At 43.8% G+C, this 17,817-nt stretch overlaps 1 protein-coding gene across 2 annotated transcripts; it reads right to left on the bottom strand.

Moving 5' to 3' along the window:
• Positions 1-426: 426 nt before the first annotated feature.
• Positions 427-15,332, bottom strand: cd9b (CD9 molecule b). 2 transcript variants are annotated; one of them, XM_042710046.1, is made up of 8 exons: positions 14,977-15,332; positions 6,357-6,459; positions 3,777-3,874; positions 3,018-3,092; positions 2,408-2,509; positions 1,655-1,750; positions 1,404-1,487; positions 427-1,088 (listed from the first exon to the last, which is right to left on the bottom strand). In XM_042710046.1, exons 1-8 carry the CDS (start codon positions 15,043-15,045, stop codon positions 1,023-1,025), a joined length of 693 nt encoding a protein of 230 aa, XP_042565980.1. In that variant the 5' UTR covers positions 15,046-15,332; the 3' UTR covers positions 427-1,022. The 2 variants fall into 2 exon arrangements, with proteins under 2 accessions (XP_042565980.1, XP_042565981.1); XM_042710047.1 differs by lacking the exon at positions 14,977-15,332 and adding an exon at positions 10,721-10,890.
• Positions 15,333-17,817: the final 2,485 nt, after the last annotated feature.

Genomic DNA, 17,817 nt, shown 5'->3' with positions numbered 1-17,817 from the left:
ACGACATTATGACTTCACTGCAGACATCATGCGCCACTGTAAGTGGTTATAGTGGGTTGATGTGCTGTGCCAAGATGGAGTTCAAATCAGTGTGGTATGGATTTGAAACCGTTATCTATTATACAGCCAAGGCTCCCCTTCCTCAAGACATCAATATCATTTAGGTAGGGGTACAATGTCACCTCATGGAGGTCACAATTAGCGAGAATTGTTTAACTTGCAAATACACTATGCAAAAAGTTTGAGTATTGAATAATATACTAAGCAGATCCTTGACATAATTTGACAGACAAATGTCAATGCGTATTACTCCAAGAAACAAGTAATTCGTTTGTGGGAGTAAAACAAAAATGGAGATGCTATTACAAATAGTAACTTAAAACAAAAAAATGTAATAAACAAATAAAAATTAGATTGACAAAGAGAAACCCTTTAGATCCGCATTAGACCATTTTTATTTGGCATTCAGGACTATTACTCATATCTTTGTTCATCAAAATAGATACATAAAACTGTTTATAAAATCACAAATTAAAACATTAGAAAAGTTAAATCATGGCTTGAAAAATAAAAACTTAACAGCTAAGTAAATGTACCATATAGCGAAACAAAAGTACTCTCAAAACACCAAAATATAAAGCAGGTCCATCCACATGATACGAGCCTTCAGAACATCAAACTTAAACAAATCAGTGGTTGGACCGTTTGCGGTTATATTACATACAGTAGATGTGGGAGAGGAGGCACTCCAAACCACGGCCTTACCCCTAACCCCACATGGAGTGTGTGAAGGTAGACGCCGAGTTCATTAATGTTTTAATAGCTTCAGGGATATGGCATTAGACGCCCCCCAAAAAAGGATGCATGTTGAAGCAGTGATCTTCAAACTGGAGTTATGCGCAAGCGCCCAAACACACACGCATACACACACACACACACACACGTGCATACATTCAAACACTCACGCTGGATAAATTAACAGAACGGAGCAGGAGCAGGAGTTTCCATGGTGATGACGGACCTTACACAATATCCCGGGTTCGCTTGATGGCACAGCACAGCAGCATACTGAAGATCATGCCAAAGATCTGAGAGGGAGCGGAAGAGAAGTGAGACTAAGGACCCATTCTGACCAATATAAAAGATTCCCTTTGTGTTCACCCTTTTCTAGTTTTATGTTTTCAGTTTTCGTTTTTTGATGGGTATGCATATGCTCGGAGTACTCAAATGACGTAGGCTAGTTATGGACACACCAATAAAGAAACGATAGTGGTGCCCTTTCATTTTTTCATGCATTGTCTTAGTTTCAGGGACATTTTGCATCTCACCATAATACAATCTTAAGGTTTTCATTTTTTTTAAATGTAGTATGCCAACCTCACAACAAGAGAACGCCAACTCACCATGATGACGCCAATACCGATGCCCACTCCTCCAATCACATGCAGCTTAGAGTTGAACATCTCATCAATTGCAGTTAGGCAACTCTGATGACAAAATAAAAAGTAAATGACTGAATAATTTACACACACACACACACACACACACACACACACGAAGTTCTGGGAGTAAAAGCCACAACAATTGAGGTTTGTCTGTAATCCCATGGGCCAAAAGCTTAACACAGACTTTAGTGATTGACAGCAGATGTTACCGTGGTGATGAGCATTTCCAGCCCTTCCTTCTTGGGGCAGGTATCGGTAGCCACAGCGGAATCAACGATGGTGCCAGTGAGCCCACAGCAGTCAAGCTGAAACAAGAGAGAAAAACAATTAAATCATTTGGTATTCAATGTGTAGCACCCTCAAAATAACTCATCTATATAAACAACTATAACTATATGAAACACCATTAGCGACATCTTACGGCATAGCATAGCATTATATAATTTCTCTCCACCCCAGGGGTAAACCCTTAAGCTCAACCCCGCTCCGAGCAGCCGAAGGGTGTGTGTGTGTCTACGAGCAGTCGAGGGGTGTGTATCTGCCGCCCAAAGACAGACAGTGGGAGACAATGGGTGTGAGGTGGTACGGGAGAGAGGAGGAGAAAAGGGGTCAGTCGTCATGACGACACATATAACCCCTGGGGTGTCTTTTCCCAAAGTGTTGAATAACTACCATCATAGTTCCAGAACCTTCTACAGTCATAGTATGGTCGAGAGTTTAGCATTTGGAATGCTTGCCCTGTTGGGCATCATGGTGGTTCTTCACCTTCAACGGAGAGAGAGAGAAAGAGAGAGAAGGAGAGAAGGAGAGAAAGAAAGAAAGAGAGAAAGAAAGAGAGAAAGAGAGAAAGAAAGAGAGAAGGAGAGAAAGAAGGAGAGAAGGAGAGAAAGAGAGAGAGAGAAAGAGAGAAAGAGAGAAGGAGAGAAAGAGAAAGAGAGAAAGAGAGAAAGAGGGGTACTTACTCCATACTGGATGGCTTTCAGCGTACCCTTTAGGGCTTCCGTTTTTTCCTTCACGTAGTTTTCAAAGGTCTGGGTGTAAAACTTTTGAATGTCATCCACCACCTGCATTTAAAAACGCACAAAACGCCCATTAACAGGTTTCACAGAGTTGCATTGACATTCGTCCCTGAACGATCACCTTTGGCTTCAGTTAAGGAATTGAATTACTCAGCCATGTGAGCATTTCTAGATCTGAATCATTGCTAATTAAAAATGTACGGCCCGAAATTCTTATTCATTACATCTTTTGTCAAATTCAGTAAATTGCTCCTCAAAGTCCTCTAGCTCCTGAAAGGGACTGTTCTGTGTGCGTAGAAACACTCAAGTTTTTGTTTGAGCACACAGTGGCTCTGTTAATTGTAGGTACACACAAAGTGGCTTGGACCAAGTCCTACACTATTGCAGCCAATCAACACACCAGCCTGGAAGGGAGGGGTGTAATTTGATTGGCTTTTGATCTAAAAAAAACAAAATTTCGCCAAAATTGCAGAACGCAACTTTAATTAAACAAAATGATTGACTTGGATATGAAGTCATAGCCAATCAAGGACAGCATTGACATGGCACTCACCTTGTCCTTATTTGACAGTCCCCAGATACCTGCAGCCACCTCAGCAGCAAATATCAGCAGGAGGAAGAAGAAGAACTGTTGGGATGGGAAAAGGTCAAGGTCGTCACCTTATGCTAACAAAATATTTAACCAGCAAGTTAAAGTTTGCACACATTGGCTGGCCTACAGCAAGGGTTAGATTGCATTGTGCAAGTTCTAACCAAAAAAAAAAAAAAACATGTCACATTGTATACTTGTAATGGAGGACTCTGATGCCAAAGTCAGTTTCTCCATGCTGTATACTCGGACTGAACCAATCTGACTGATTTGTTTACATCCCAGCCTGGAGATTGGTTTAAAGTAATCCATTAATCCATCAACCCCTTCTGTTTTCTAATAGAGACGTTGTTAAAGGGATGCGTATGGATGGCACCAGTCTAAGAGTCTCTAACAATTTCAGTGAAAACATGGGAATGACTAGTTGGCTTTCTGCAGCTCAGCAACATGAACTTTTTAAGGGGTTTTGTAAATACTCCTTCCACAAATGAATGCATGTTAGACAAAGCCAAAGGAAAGGGTGGGACTTCCTACAAAACAACCCTCTATACACCAAGTCTACACCAGCTCCTACCAGTTTTGTTTATTTATTTAATTTTTAATAATGGCAGTTATTGTCCATGACTTCAGTTTACATGAGCTTGGTGTGCTCTTTTTATGCAGGTGTTTTAAACTCTCGAGGGTGACCATGTCTTTTCACAACAAACAGTTTGGAGGACTCACCAATCCCAGCATGCACGGAGACTCCCGGATGGCTCCGCAGCATCCCAGGAAGCCCACGACCATCATGAGGGCGCCGGCGACGATGAGGAGATACACCCCTGTTCAGGACAGACACAGCATCACATTAGATGAAGGCCAATGTGGAGGAGTGTGAGAAGGAGGTGTGTAGAAGTTAGATTTTTCTGAGGTTAAGAACCACTATTCTTCGCTCCTCTCACACCTAGTCCCGTCATAAACCGCTCAGATGAAATGTTAGAGAAATTCTTTCACTAAGGCTTATGATCATGTTTATCCATTAATCCTTTCATTTGCACTGGTGCTCTTCAACCAATGGAATCAAATGGTCACATGAAACAATGGACCAACACACAAGCAGATTACGTCTCAGATTATCATCTTGAAAGTGTTCTGTTGCACCATAAGACAAAGCATGGCCGTACTGGAACAGGGGAAGGACACCTGGTGTGCTGAAGGTTTGGGAGGTTAAAGCCCTGCAATTGGTCTCCTCTCCTTGTGAACCTCATAGCTTAAATGTTGCATAGATACACCTATTCACTCACTCCCTCCATCCCTCGCTCACCACCTGCACTGAATACATACAACCCCACTTGTGATGAGCTACTTGCATGAAAATAAACAAAACCGTTGGCCATATGCGATGAAGGACTAACACACCAGCAGAGTATCACTTAACTCAACCCTCTTACACCTCTGCGCTATTGTGCCATGAATTAAAATTCAAAGGCAACGCCTGCCTGGCTGGCTGGTTTGTGTGCTCACACATGTTCTTGTGAAACCCAAGCAAACGGAAAGCCGTTTGAAAACGTTTGCATTTCGCCATTTTGAATGCACCTCTGACGCGTCCCTGATCCGTTTTAATAATCAGCTGCCATCCCTGAGCTGAACAATAGAGCCAACGCGCAGTGAATGTCATCACCCCCACTGTGTGCTCAGCTCAAAGGCTGTCATTAACGTGCCTGTCATTGCTACACGGCCCCCTCCCAATGCATTCTGGTGCCAACCATGGTGACCGCTACTGGAGCCGTGCCCACTGAAGATGCCAGCGAGGCACTGGCGTTAGCTTTTAGCGCGCAGTTAAGTCGAGACCAACTTACAGTAAACACAAGGTGTACACTCCCCAACACTACTTCTGCCAAGCAAAAGGAAACAGCTGGGAAATGCAGAAGTTGTCTACAGTAGTTTAATTGCAGTACAAGCTGTTACCGTGCAACAATTGTAGATGAATGTGCGTCCCTAAGGGCCTACGATAAGGGCCAGAGTCGGGCCTGAATCTCTACCCATGTGAGCCTGAGGGTGGACTGCTTTACTTACTCACTTTATGGCCTCTACAACGCAGCTCCAGTGATATAACAAGCAAATCAATCTAAAATCACAACAAAGCTCAGAGTTCAACAATACCCTCCCTGTTCCAGGCGAAGGAGAATGGCGTGTGTGTGTGTGGTCCTCTGCTGATATTTGGCCAGGGTCGAGAGACAGAGTGACGGGTACTGAATGTTGCAGCATGGCATCATCTGAAGTGTGCATGCTTTGGCGTTATGACCACCCACGTCTGATTGCCTAGGTCACACACATGAACACACACACAGATTCCTGGAGAGAAAGAACTGCAGAACCTTCTGAATTAAGTAGGCCATTAGACCTTCACCTCTCCCCAGCTGTACTGCGTACACACACACACACGACCCAAAAGGAACAATCATTTCCAAGCGTAAATCATGAGGCTCATCTGCTATAGCGCATTATGATTCCTGCTACTCGCATAGGAAGACATCCGAACCTTTTCCTTCTTTAGGTTCACACACACACACACACACACACACACACACACAGTGTTTGAGATTCTTATCCGGCCTCCATCTAAAGTGCACATGGCTTAGAGAAAGAACACACAGTTAACACACCCTTTAAAATAACAGGGGGCACCATTGTGTTTGTTGGTGTGTTTGTGGCGCGGGTGTTCTTGTTGTACAGGTTAGAGAGCCGAGAATTTTAACAACAAGGTCATGCATTCCAAACCACCACCTGACGTGAAGTAGGAATTTGAGAAAAGTGTGTTTGCGTTTGGTCCACCTTGGTCTCATCTTTTGATCCGTGTCCTGCCCATGCCTTTCTAAACCACATCTTGACATCTTTAATGCTTTGTGCATGCCCTACTCATTGCTTTCACTATATCTCTCCTGCTTTCTCTCTCATTCCTCACTCATTCACTAGACCTCTCTCACACAGACACAAAAAGTGACGCACCATTTACAAGACTGAGACTTTGGGAGTGGCCTGTTTCCATGGCTACCTGGTTTACTTCAACAAAAACAGTGTGCCTCACAAAGAGGACAAAGAGGTTTGCTTTTGGTTGGGTGTGTGTGTGTGTGTATGTGGGTGGGTGTGTATTTGTATGTGTATGTTTGCTTGCTTGAAAAAAATGGAAGCAAACACGTGTAGGATTGACTTGTACATGGGAGGCCATGAGTTGGACGTGCACTTTCAAGTTTTATGTGTATTGTGTGTGGGTGTGTGGCTGAGGTGTGTGTATGTATTGTGTACTGTGTGTAGATTTCTTACCTGTGAAAAAGACAGAGGGGGAGTCATTTTCGGCAAAAAGCCCCTCTGTTTTCTTGTCAAATCGCAACCATAGGCCAACAGCTAGCACTGCTGTTCCTGCAAGCTAGAGATAGAAAGGAAGAGGAGAGACAGACAGACAGAGAGAGATAAATGGAGAATAAAAACAAGACCGTGTTTGAGATAGAGAATGGCAATGAAAGAGCACAGGAAACACATGCAAATAGAATTTGTTTGAGTATCACTTCACCAGACTTCCATGGAAAAAAAAACAAACAAAGGCATTCTAGATAACATGGCCCTTCAGGTTTACACAGCACAGCAATGGCTCAGCCTTCCCAGGGTTAGGCACGTAGTCCAGGTGACCTGGAGGGAATGAAGCTGAACCAGATTCAAAACCTGAACCAGCTGCTTCACAGACTACAGCGGTCACTCAACCGACCGGACAGACTTGTATTCTCAGAGCAGCTCAGCACCTTGGCCTAGTAAACCAGACGTAATAAAAACACTTGGAATATTTTTTTTTAAATGTAAAAAAAAAAAAAAAAAAAAAAAAGGTCATTCTTCTCTGTAATTTCCATGATGCAAGAGGCCGCTGACATCGGTGCAGTTGTGCAACAGGAACTTGGGTCATAAGCAGACAGGCTTAGATGAGAAACTTGCCTGTACTTGCAGTATCATCTTCATCATCAACCCAGGCTGCCACAATCAGGTTACACCGTAAATAGAGTCATCACTGCATGGGAACCATATTTGGAGGAAATTCACATCCTGACAGAGCTCTTGGTGACTGTAGTCCAGGCCCATCACTAATTTCCACTGAGGCAGTGTGCACAGTCTTGCTTTATTTACCTCCCGAATAATCGGTTTAACAAGACACTAGAACTACTGCTACCAATCACCAGCATACCCAGTAGTTGCTGTAGTGGTCATACTAATTGTGCTGCACACCACATCACGAAGTAAGCCTCCATTTTGGCCTGTAAAATTACGTAGCTTTTGGTGATCAGAAATGACATTGTTGCTGGGTTTATTAGCAAAGGCTCCCACTCTGTTGTGGGAGTGGCTAAACGAGAGGTCTGTAAGACTACTTGTTTGGTTCTGGGTGACCTGGATTTTCAGAAGGATTGGAAGGTCACTGGGAGTACAGCATTCTCTCATTTCAAACGAATGAATAGGATCGCTGCAGGGTCTCCCGGTCCTCCTCTTGGTTAACTGCCAACTCTACCCCACCCGATTATGAGGTTCGATCAGTATAATAGCAGTTTAAATCATTAAATGTCAATGAGGAAACCAGCTTCTAATTGGCGTTAACCTTGCTGTAGAATAGGTATGCGGCGATACAAGCTCTGACACAGGCAGTGCGAAGGGTTCCTCTAACGAAGGACACACATTGGATAAAAAAAAAATTGTGACCAAAAAAAAAAAAAAACACCGCCACCATTCTCTGTATCGCCACACTGATCATGTGAGCCGTGTGCGCTTCACAGATTACTGCAGAGAGGAAATAGGCAGCATGCCTCGGCCTACCAACATTTGGACAATTCACTCATTTAGACCCTCTACAGTGCAGGTTGCTGTGCTTTTCATGAGGAGCTGGCCTGTCGGGTTTACTACAGCTCTACGTTTGCAGGTCCATTACTGAACTGTCAGCCTTGCTTGACAAAGTCCATCTTTGTGTATAGATCTTGAGTGGCCAGCACTGCACTACTGAGATCATAAAGGAGCGAGGGACATCCCCATCCCTACGTCTGCTGCTCTAGGTTTGTTAAACAGGAGAGTCCTTTCAGCAACAGCAGCTACTGGTTTTTAAACGGTCCAATTCTCTCAGCTATAGACAAGGTGTGCTTCTTACACAAAGATGCTTTCAACCATGACAACAACAACAAAAAACACAAAGTAATGAGTAAAAAAAAAGTATCCCTAACATAAAGACACAGTAAAACATTATAGGTGTGTCGGGCATTAAGGACACTGGCATGAGGGTGTTCTGCATTCCTAAAATTCCTTCCAGATCACTGGCTCTCTGAACATTCCAGATTACTGATTCTCTCTGAACATTCCAGATTCTCACAGCTCCCCCGGTGCCCTCCTGCCTACTCAGGCCTCGGGTCTGTTTGCGTTCCTTAGATACAGCCAGCGCTGGCATTCTCTTCCGGAGGACTGAGTCACTTTGCTCATGCAGCTTTGCTGTGGGTGGAGGGCCGTAACCGCACACACACCCAGAGTCTCACCTGCCTACGCAACACCAGTCACACCTGACTGGGCGGTAATGATAGGGTAGCAGAAGTGTGTGTGTGTGTGTGTGTGTGTGTGTGTGTGTGTGTGTGTGTGTGTGTGTGGGGTGGTGGATAAACACTAGGTCAGATGAGCCCCATACTAGACTCTTCTCTGGATGGATGTGTCCATGCATGGGAGAGAGCTCAAGGAGTTCCCAACTAAATGTCAGAAAGGAGATTCATTAAAGAGAAATGTTGCTCAGAACAACATTTAAAATGGGCACCATTTCTCTTTTCAGTAGAGTAGTCCAGACCACAAGTAAAAATAAAATCTAACAATAAAATTGAATCTACCGATAACAGATAACAGGTCCGACCCAAATGTGGCCTTGTATTTCCACCCACTTCATTTCCACTAAACTAGAGGACTAGGTGATGAGCCACATGCTTTCAAATTAGGCGGCAATGAGCATCCTAGAGCTAAGATTTATTTTCTAAATCATGATTCTAAATGAACTTACACTGAAGAACCTGTTCCATCCTGCAAGGCAATGCTTTTTTTGCAGACTTCCTGTGGCAGGTTGTGGTTTTATACAATGTACCCATTTGAGTCCTCCATGTGCAAAGGTTCTTCTATATTTGACATATTTCCTGTTGCCCTTTATGCATCATACCATGGGTGACTTGAAAATTCTAAATGTATTTTGTAATTCACTTAAGACATCTGATGTGATTACACATTTTAAAATAGCATTACACAGAATAACCGAGAGACATCATGCACCCAACCCTGCTGTAACACTGGCATAAAAAGGTGGGGCCCGGTGTGAAGCATCCCAACACAAAAGGAGAGACAGTATGAACGTACGTGTGTGTGTGTGTGTGTGTCACTAGCATAAAAAAAAGGTTGGGCCCGGTGTGAGGCATCCCAACACAAAAGGTTTCCCCCCTCAGGAGGAGGCATGTGGCAGACGCTCAATCCTCAGGCTGAATTGAAGGACCAGTTTAACTAGAGGAGAAGTTGGAGCGCTGAAGGGGCCAAATAAGAGATTCACAACTTCCCTGGAGACATGGAGAACCACGTTAGATTTTGGTGAAAATCGGTGCGAAACAGGATGCACATAGCAGCATAAATGCGGAAACAACCATATTAGGACAGGCACCCACACAACCTTGTGTAAAGATGGAAGGTTCCGGTCTCACAAGGCCGGCCACTAACACAGACCACAGACCACACAAAGATAGGGAGAGAGCTGGAGCCGAGCCAAGAGGGAGTTCAGAGACGCGTCGAGGAAGCCCCATAGCGTGGCCTTGTGACCTCTCCAGCAGGAACAAGAGCTCATGTGAAAACACGTTTAGTCTTCCAGTAGTTAATGGTCACACTGACCTAGTAGCACATTCATTAGGAGGTCGAAATCTCCACTGCCCCACACAGTTCTTCCCGAAAGGAAAAGCATATTAATATAAAAGGTTTAGGCTATAATTCTACAGGGACCACTTGATGTATCCCCAATTTGATTCACTCTGACTCATTCTCTCCCTTCCTCTCTCTCCCTTCCTCTCTCCTTCTCTTTAAGCTCCAAGGGCTTAATCTGTACTGATAGTCAATGTGCCACCTGGCAATTTAACTAAACAAGCAAGATTGGCACCCGAGTGTGTCAGAGTCAGCCAGGCTAAACCACACGCTTGATACCGCACCTCAACATGGTGTCCAAGGCATCAGGTTACAACAGTGAATTAGTCAAGCCCCTCACCTGCTGGTTAGTGAGTAACCACATGACCTAGCAGACAAAGGGGAACAATGAGAGTCGGACCTGTATCGATGTGGAGGATAGATTTAGAAATCTTTAACATATTTTGAAAGGAGATAAGAGAACTTCAATTGTGCGGACTGCGGGGAAAAAAAGTCAGTTAGATGTTGTCTTTCATATACCACATGCCTTTAACATCCTACGGATCATGAGACACCCTACAACATACTGGTGAAAAGCACTGGTTTGGTTACTTTGCTGTATCAAACAGGATACTCGTAGCTGTGGAAGTTTCCAAGCTAAGAGAACAAACAAAAAAAAAAATCTCACTCCTTCAACCACAAATCATCTAACCAACAACCCGAAGCCAAATTCACAGAGGGAGAGAGGGACTTACCCAGAACAGGAAGTTGAAGCCAAACATCAGATACTTAATGCATTGCATTCCTCCAGAGACACCCATGTTGAAGAACTGAACTTAGCTTAACAGCTTTTGTTTCCACGGTGTTGTTTGGTGAGCAGAAATTCTAAGTGTGGCTATCGCGCTGTGTCTAAACCAAACCTGTCCTTTTTGCCTTCTCTGAGAAGCAAAGGCGGGACTTTGAGGCCACACCCTGTGGGGTGCTCTGCCTCACCTGTTCTGTGTTCACTGGCAGATGGAGGGGGGAGGGGCGGCTCTTTTTGACCTGAAAATGGGCTCAGGACTCAAGGGTGCGGGCTGAGCAGAAACTTGAGTCTCACTGCTTGTTCTTTTACTCACGGGGTTGGTCAGGTGTGATCACACTTAGAAAATAAGACAGGAAGATAAATGAACAAATGATTAATTTTCCATACGGGAATTTATTTAGTAAATGTAGTTACTATGTCTATGGACATAACCATACAGTGATACGAAATGTGTCACACAGTGATACTCAATGAAAATGAATGAGCAAAATGTGACATAGGATTTGAAATGTGCTGTCTATCAACTAAACTACACGTATACATACAAAATGCTGTAAAGACTGCTAGTTATTGATCAGTTCATAAACTCCTGACTATATGTGTATGATATTTAGTGTTCCAGGATATGATATCATGGTATAATATTGACTGTAGGCAGTTGAATGAACTGGGTCAAAAGTGAAGTGGCCAGAGAAGGAGTCGGGGTGACAGAATTCAAAGCTGAATGTCCCCATGTCTGTCCTCTGGCTCTTTCTGAGACGCGGGTCTTAGAGCGGTTGCCATGTCTGTCCTCTGGCTCTTTCTGAGACGCAGGTCTTCGAGCGGTTGCCAAGTCTGTGTCCTGGGCGGCCAGTGGGAGTTCAGGTTCTGTTGTTTGTGTGAATAGGTAATTCAAGCCTTCATCTCCCAGAGGACTCTGGGAAACCAACAACACTGGCATTGTCCCCTGTCCTGGCTGTCAATGTTTCTCTTTCTCTCTCTTTGCTTCTCTCTCTCTCTCTCTCTTTCTCTCTCTGTGTCTGTCTCTTTCAGTTTGCTCAGCTCTCTCTGTCTATCTGTCACCCTTTTCCCTCTCACTGGCTTTCCTTCTTTCCTCTCCATCTCTTTGTCTTGGGTGTCAACTCTCTCTTTCTCTTTATACCTCTGTCAGTTTCTCTCTGTCTTAGTTATTAGCTCCCTCTCTCTCTGTCTGTCTGTCTGTCTGTCTGTCTGTCTTGGTTATTAGCTCTCTCTCTCTCTCTCTGTCTGTCTGTCTGTCTGTCTGTCTGTCTGTCTGTCTTGGTTATTAGCTCTCTCTCTCTCTCTCTCTCTCTCTCTCTCTGTCTCTCTCTGTCTGTCTGTCTGTCTTGGTTATTAGCTCTCTCTCTCTCTCTCTCTGTCTGTCTGTCTGTCTGTCTGTCTTGGTTATTAGCTCTCTCTCTCTCTCTCTCTCTCTCTGTCTCTCTCTGTCTGTCTGTCTGTCTTGGTTATTAGCTCTCTCTCTCTCTCTCTCTCTCTCTGTCTGTCTGTCTTGGTTATCAGCTCTCTCTCTCTCTCTCTCTCTCTCTCTCTCTGTCTGTCTGTCTTGGTTATCAGCTCTCTCTCTCTCTCTCTCTCTCTCTCTGTCTGTCTGTCTTGGTTATCATCTCTCTCTCTCTCTCTCTGTCTGTCTGTCTTGGTTATCAGCTCTCTCTCTCTCTCTCTCTCTCTCTCTCTCTCTCTCTGTCTGTCTGTCCTTGGTTATCAGCTCTCTCTCTCTCTCTCTCTCTCTCTCTCTCTGTCTGTCTGTCTTGGTTATCATCTCTCTCTCTCTCTCTCTGTCTTGGTTATCAGCTCTCTCTCTCTTTCTCTGTCTGTATTGGTTATCATCTCTCTCTCTCTTTCTTTCTCTCTCTCCCTCTCTCTCCCTCTCCTTACCCACTGTGTGTCTGTACCTCTGTCTAATTCACAACAGGCCAGTCCTAACAGAGAGCAGAGAGGAGACGTGGGCTGGTTGGGACTTCCTGATGACAGTTTGCTTTAAGTGTCTCAGGTTTGGATCCTCCTTGACCCCGTCGGTCCTGTTTGTCCACCGCGCTCCATAGATGGTGCTGCCTAAACTAAACACGCAGATGTCTCAGACAGTGTGTTTATCTTAGGGCTCAAGGTGTAAACACAGTATGCACTCCGAATTCTCATGCTAAAGTTCTGCTTCATATTCAACAAGACAGCACTTTTAAACACACACACACACACACACACACACACACACACACACACACACACACACACACACACACACACTCACACTCACACTCACACACACACACACACATACACATACACATACACACACACACACACACACAGACACACACACACACTTTCACTCACTCTTCTTTTAAAGAATACTTAAAAAAAGGATTCATGGTTAAACAACAGCGCTTGGCCTTCTATAAAGCTGGCTGTCACCACTGAGATGAATCTGGACCGGTGATCTGAGGCAGATCAGATCAGAACCAGACTCTGGATCTCAGCCAACCCATTATTTCACACAGCGCTGTCAACACCCCTCAGCAATCAGAGTGCAAACATGGCGACACCGGCAGGCCGTCTGATAACCAACAACAATCATTATAAGCAACATACCAGGCAACGGCGGGGTCAATCCATATGTAAGGGTAACCAGCCCCCTTATCTCTCCCCCTCCCCCTCCCTTTCCCATAAATGTATCTTTCTCTTATTGTTCCTCTGCAAAAACAAAGCTCAGAGTAGGTGAGCTGACCCGCGCAACCCCCTCATCCCCCTCCAGCTGCCCTACAGGCTAATTCAATCAGCCACTGGCCACTGCACAGCAAACAGGCCTAATCAAGAGCACCAGGGGAAACTCATTATCTTCAGAACTCAATTATGGATACACAAAATGTATGTCGCCAGGACAGTGTTTAAAGTCAGTGTTAGTGTGGCAAAATATACATTACAACACAATACAAGACAAACAGTGCAACGGTCTAAGAAGTTTAAAAAATATGTATATAGCCATTCCGCCTTGTACATATTTTTTAAACTTCTTAGACCGTTGCACTGTTGCACTGTTTGTCTTGTATTGTGTTGTAATGTATATTTTGTGTAAGCACATTGAGAGTCACTCTGCCAAGTCAAATTCCTTGTTTGTGCAAACTCACTTGGCCAATAAAACCTGATTCTGATTCTGATTCTGAAATACAGCATGCTGGTGGCTGAGTGGTTACACTCCAGTGTAGTGCCTAACGGTTTTAGCATGTGGTCAGATGTTAGTTTCCTCCTTACTGTGAGTTGTGTTGAAATAACTATCACAACTGGTTGGACTTTGAACTGAAATTTTGAATGATTAAGGAGTCAGACTTTGTGTATTGGCTTTCATCTCATTTCATCTATTGGAAATTTTACTTTGAGCATAGCCCAAGATAGCCTACTCAGAATCAGACGTTCAGGGAGAGAGAAAGGGAGTGCGTGTATGTGTGTGTGTGTGTGTGTGTGTGAGAGAGAGAGAGATAGAGAGACAGAGGGAAAGAACATGCAAGTGGACTGATAGTCACATGACTGAGATTTAAGCAAACACAATGGCAACACATTTGATAACGCAACAAGTAGCCCCCATCCTCCAGCTGGTATCATAGTCTGGCCATATGCGCTGCTCCGCCAGACAGCCAGCGGGGAAACGCCCAATAATCTTAATTTGCAGGGGATATCAACTAATTCTGTTTCTAGAGATTAGAAGGAATCCAGCAGTATGTCGAGCGTCTGGCTTCTTGACATCCGCAGAAGTCCGACTGATATATGCAGTAAGTAAATGGTAAAAAAACAAACAAACAAACAAACAAAACTAAAAAACAAGGAAACTCTCTTAACCTACCAAATAATCTGTTTTCCGGTCATACTTTAACTAAAAGTGTCATTCACTACAGAAACCACAAGCGTCGGTACAGAAGCAGGATGGAATAGACAGAAAAAAGAAAAATGTGGAAATAAAAACAAGTTTCGAGCTATGTCATACCTTCGTCTGTTACTGTAGGACCCAAATAGCTAAGTTGCGCAGAAACCAAATTCAGCGAACTATCAAATGCATCAAATAGACAAGCTCAGAATTACACAGTTAGATTAGTTGTTTTTTATGGCACATTGGCTTTGTTTAACAGCGCCAAACTATTGCCAACATATTCCTTTAAACAGTTCAAGAATGAATGATTGAGGTTTCATAAAACTCACCCAGAATATAAAATTAAAGACGAATAGAAGGTACTTTATGCAAAGCTCTGCGCCTGAAAGTGCGGACATAATTTCTTCCAGCGATGCCTAAATCAACCGAATCTGTAGGAGTCCACGAAGTCACAAAAATAGCCTCTGCTGTTGACAGTCCGTTATCCTTGGGTCAGCGTGGGAGAGAGTGACGAGTGACGAGTGAGATGGCCAACGTCCTCAACGAAACGCTCTTTATATGCGCGCACTCCCACTTCTAAGAACCAAATTACACTGAGTCATTGCTTTTTTTTCCCCCTTTGCTGTTCTAGTTCTCCTTTTTAAGTTCCAACCCCGATTTTGGTCAATTTTGATATGTTTAAACTCGAATAGCTCCTCCAGGCAACAAAATTCCCTGTCTGTTTTATTTTCATACACGCACTGTGCCTGTGTCTCAGTCGTGCGCACTGTAGTTATTAAGCCTCAGTCATGCCTCGTCTAAACGTCAGTTATTTGAAAGACCAGTCATAAGGGCGCTTGAACGTGTGCCAGAACAGGGGGGGGGTTGTTCGCTCGGTGGTGGGGTACAGCACAGTAGCCCTTTGAGTGGTGTAGGGATGAGACGTCTCACTAATCCGCTCTCAGCGTGGTACTTCGCGCCGTAGGCCTACGCGGGCAGACTGTGACTCAGGCTACCGTAACCTCATCTCAGGAGCTGACCATTGGCCCCAGAATAGCCACTGAAGCTAAGGCAAGTCAGAGCAATAACAGTAGTTTGTGGCAAAGCTTGACCACCACATAGTTACACACACACACACACCAGTGACGTGCGGTGAGGTTCGTGGCTGGTGAGGCACTGACTTTTTCAGAGTCAAATTTACAAATACATAAACCCAATTTAGTAACGGCGCCTATTAACGCCCGAAACCTATTAACAGCCTCACGCAGGTACATGTTACTTAATATTGATTTCTATATCAACCAGGATAACGGATTTTAAACACCATACGCTCCTACCCAAAGGGGGTATTTAACTTGTATGTGTGCAAAAAAATGCAGTACAGCGTTATTTAGTGTACTAGACAGCGATTTATTTCTGTGTGTACAAACCCTCATGGAACGAACTGAACGAATTCGATTTCGCAACGAGAATTTGTGAGGGTCATAGAGCTTTCCATAGACATAGAAAGGCTGTTAATGGGTTCCACCTCCTGTATCAGCTAATTTTGCGTGTCGCTCTACACAACGGAAAAAAACTGAAAACACGTTTCAGTTGAAAACCAAACAAGTTACCAGTCCTAATCTAGACACCCACCGCTACTGAAATATGCAAGATTGATTGATTAAAGATTTTTCGATCTATAAATGTTTTTAATAGCTGGGGCGTTAATAGGCGCCTTTACGATAGAGTATCTAAGATCACCATTCAATTGGTAGCCTTCACATTGACTACTGGTTGTTTTTCATATCAGCATTCTTTACACACACATAGGTAAGGTGCATACAGTAGGCAGCTGCTAGCTTGTGATGAACTCACGTGTAAATATTATGCACTCATGAATATGAACTCCTGAATATGAACTCTTTCTTACGAAGTTGCACAAGCACCCTGAGGGTTTCTACCTTTTCCCATTATAATTTTAAGAGTTAAATCGAGGAGACTATAACATCAGCTAGATAACCAGCTATCATTTCATGCAAATTGAACTCTTCCGATTAACTCGTAAGGTTATTAAGTGTCCTTAGCTAGCTAATTAGCTAACGTAGCAACAGGATAACCATTGCAACCAGGAAACACAACTTACCTACAATTTAAGTTTAATTTCTCAAAATCAGCTCACCAATAAAAAGCAGTCTTGGGTTCCAAGTGATCACAACCACTTGAGTGATGTTAAATGGCTTCACATAGACATAAAACAATCCTAAGACAAATAATGGGAAATCAACGGAGCTGCCGCTGTAAGTTCAAAACCAAATTTATTCTTGAGGTTCCAAACATGTTCAAAGCAATTTGGCTTTGAATGTGAGAAGTCGATCGAGTTATCTTCTGTCCCGTCGCTTGAAGCATACCTTTTAACTCCGGCATTGGTCTCCCATTATTATCATTTCACGTTTGGACTGAAAGTCCAGTTTTGAGAACTGCTTCAGCTTAGCAATAAAATCTTCCATTTTCGCCGTCAAGTAGAAGTGTAGAAGAAGAGCAACGTTTCCCAGGATAACCCCGACAGGTGCGCTCTCGCACGCCCCCTTCATTGAGGCAGCGGTACTGTGTGCCTCACCTACAAGATTTTTCAATGCGTTTTGAGCTCAGCTCAAAGGTTCTACGCATGCGCACGCATGCGCAAAACCCAGTTTGGAGCGATTGCGCAATCCTAGGTGAGGCACTGCCTCACTAGCTCCCATAGACAATACATGGTGCCTAACCTGACCGCACGTCCCTTGTTTTCTCCCGTCTATTTGAATAGGACATGCGCAAATTCAGCGAATTCAGCGATTTTGATAAAAAAAAATGCTCGAAATGATTGGAATCATGCCGAAATTACACATATTCCACAGATTAGTAGAGAAATATCAATATTTCTTTTATAATTTTTTTTTTTTTTTACTTTTCAAGATGACAGGTGAGGCTCTGCCTCACCTGCCTCATAGGACCGCACGTCCCTGACACACACACACATCAGTCTTATATTGTGCAATTTCAGTATGGTTCGTTCTTCATTCAGGAAGCCTGCCGTTAGATCAACAACCCAATCTAATGATTTTGCCTGTGTACCACACAGAAGTGGACTGTCATAGATTAGCAGGGAATGCTAAAATTGCATCAAGAGTGAAACCTGTTGAGGATGAAGATTCCTCACTACACTACACTAC

The sequence above is a fragment of the Clupea harengus genome, chromosome 16, assembly GCF_900700415.2.
Source record: "Clupea harengus chromosome 16, Ch_v2.0.2, whole genome shotgun sequence".
NCBI classification, from domain to species: Eukaryota; Metazoa; Chordata; class Actinopteri; order Clupeiformes; family Clupeidae; genus Clupea; species Clupea harengus.
The sequence above is the reverse complement of the archived record's forward strand: the minus strand, read 5'-3'. Positions and strand labels throughout refer to the sequence as shown.

Bases quoted from the DNA above. Each gene is read 5' to 3' on its own strand.
- cd9b (XM_042710046.1), bottom strand. From the start codon at position 15,045: ATGTCCGCACTTTCAGGCGCAGAGCTTTGCATAAAGTACCTTCTATTC. The intron at 1,488-1,654 runs GTAACATCTGCT...TTTTGTCATCAG, and splicing joins TGGAAATGCTCATCACCACG to AGTTGCCTAACTGCAATTGA. The intron at 1,089-1,403 runs GTGAGTTGGCGT...GCTCCCTCTCAG, and splicing joins TCGGTATTGGCGTCATCATG to ATCTTTGGCATGATCTTCAG.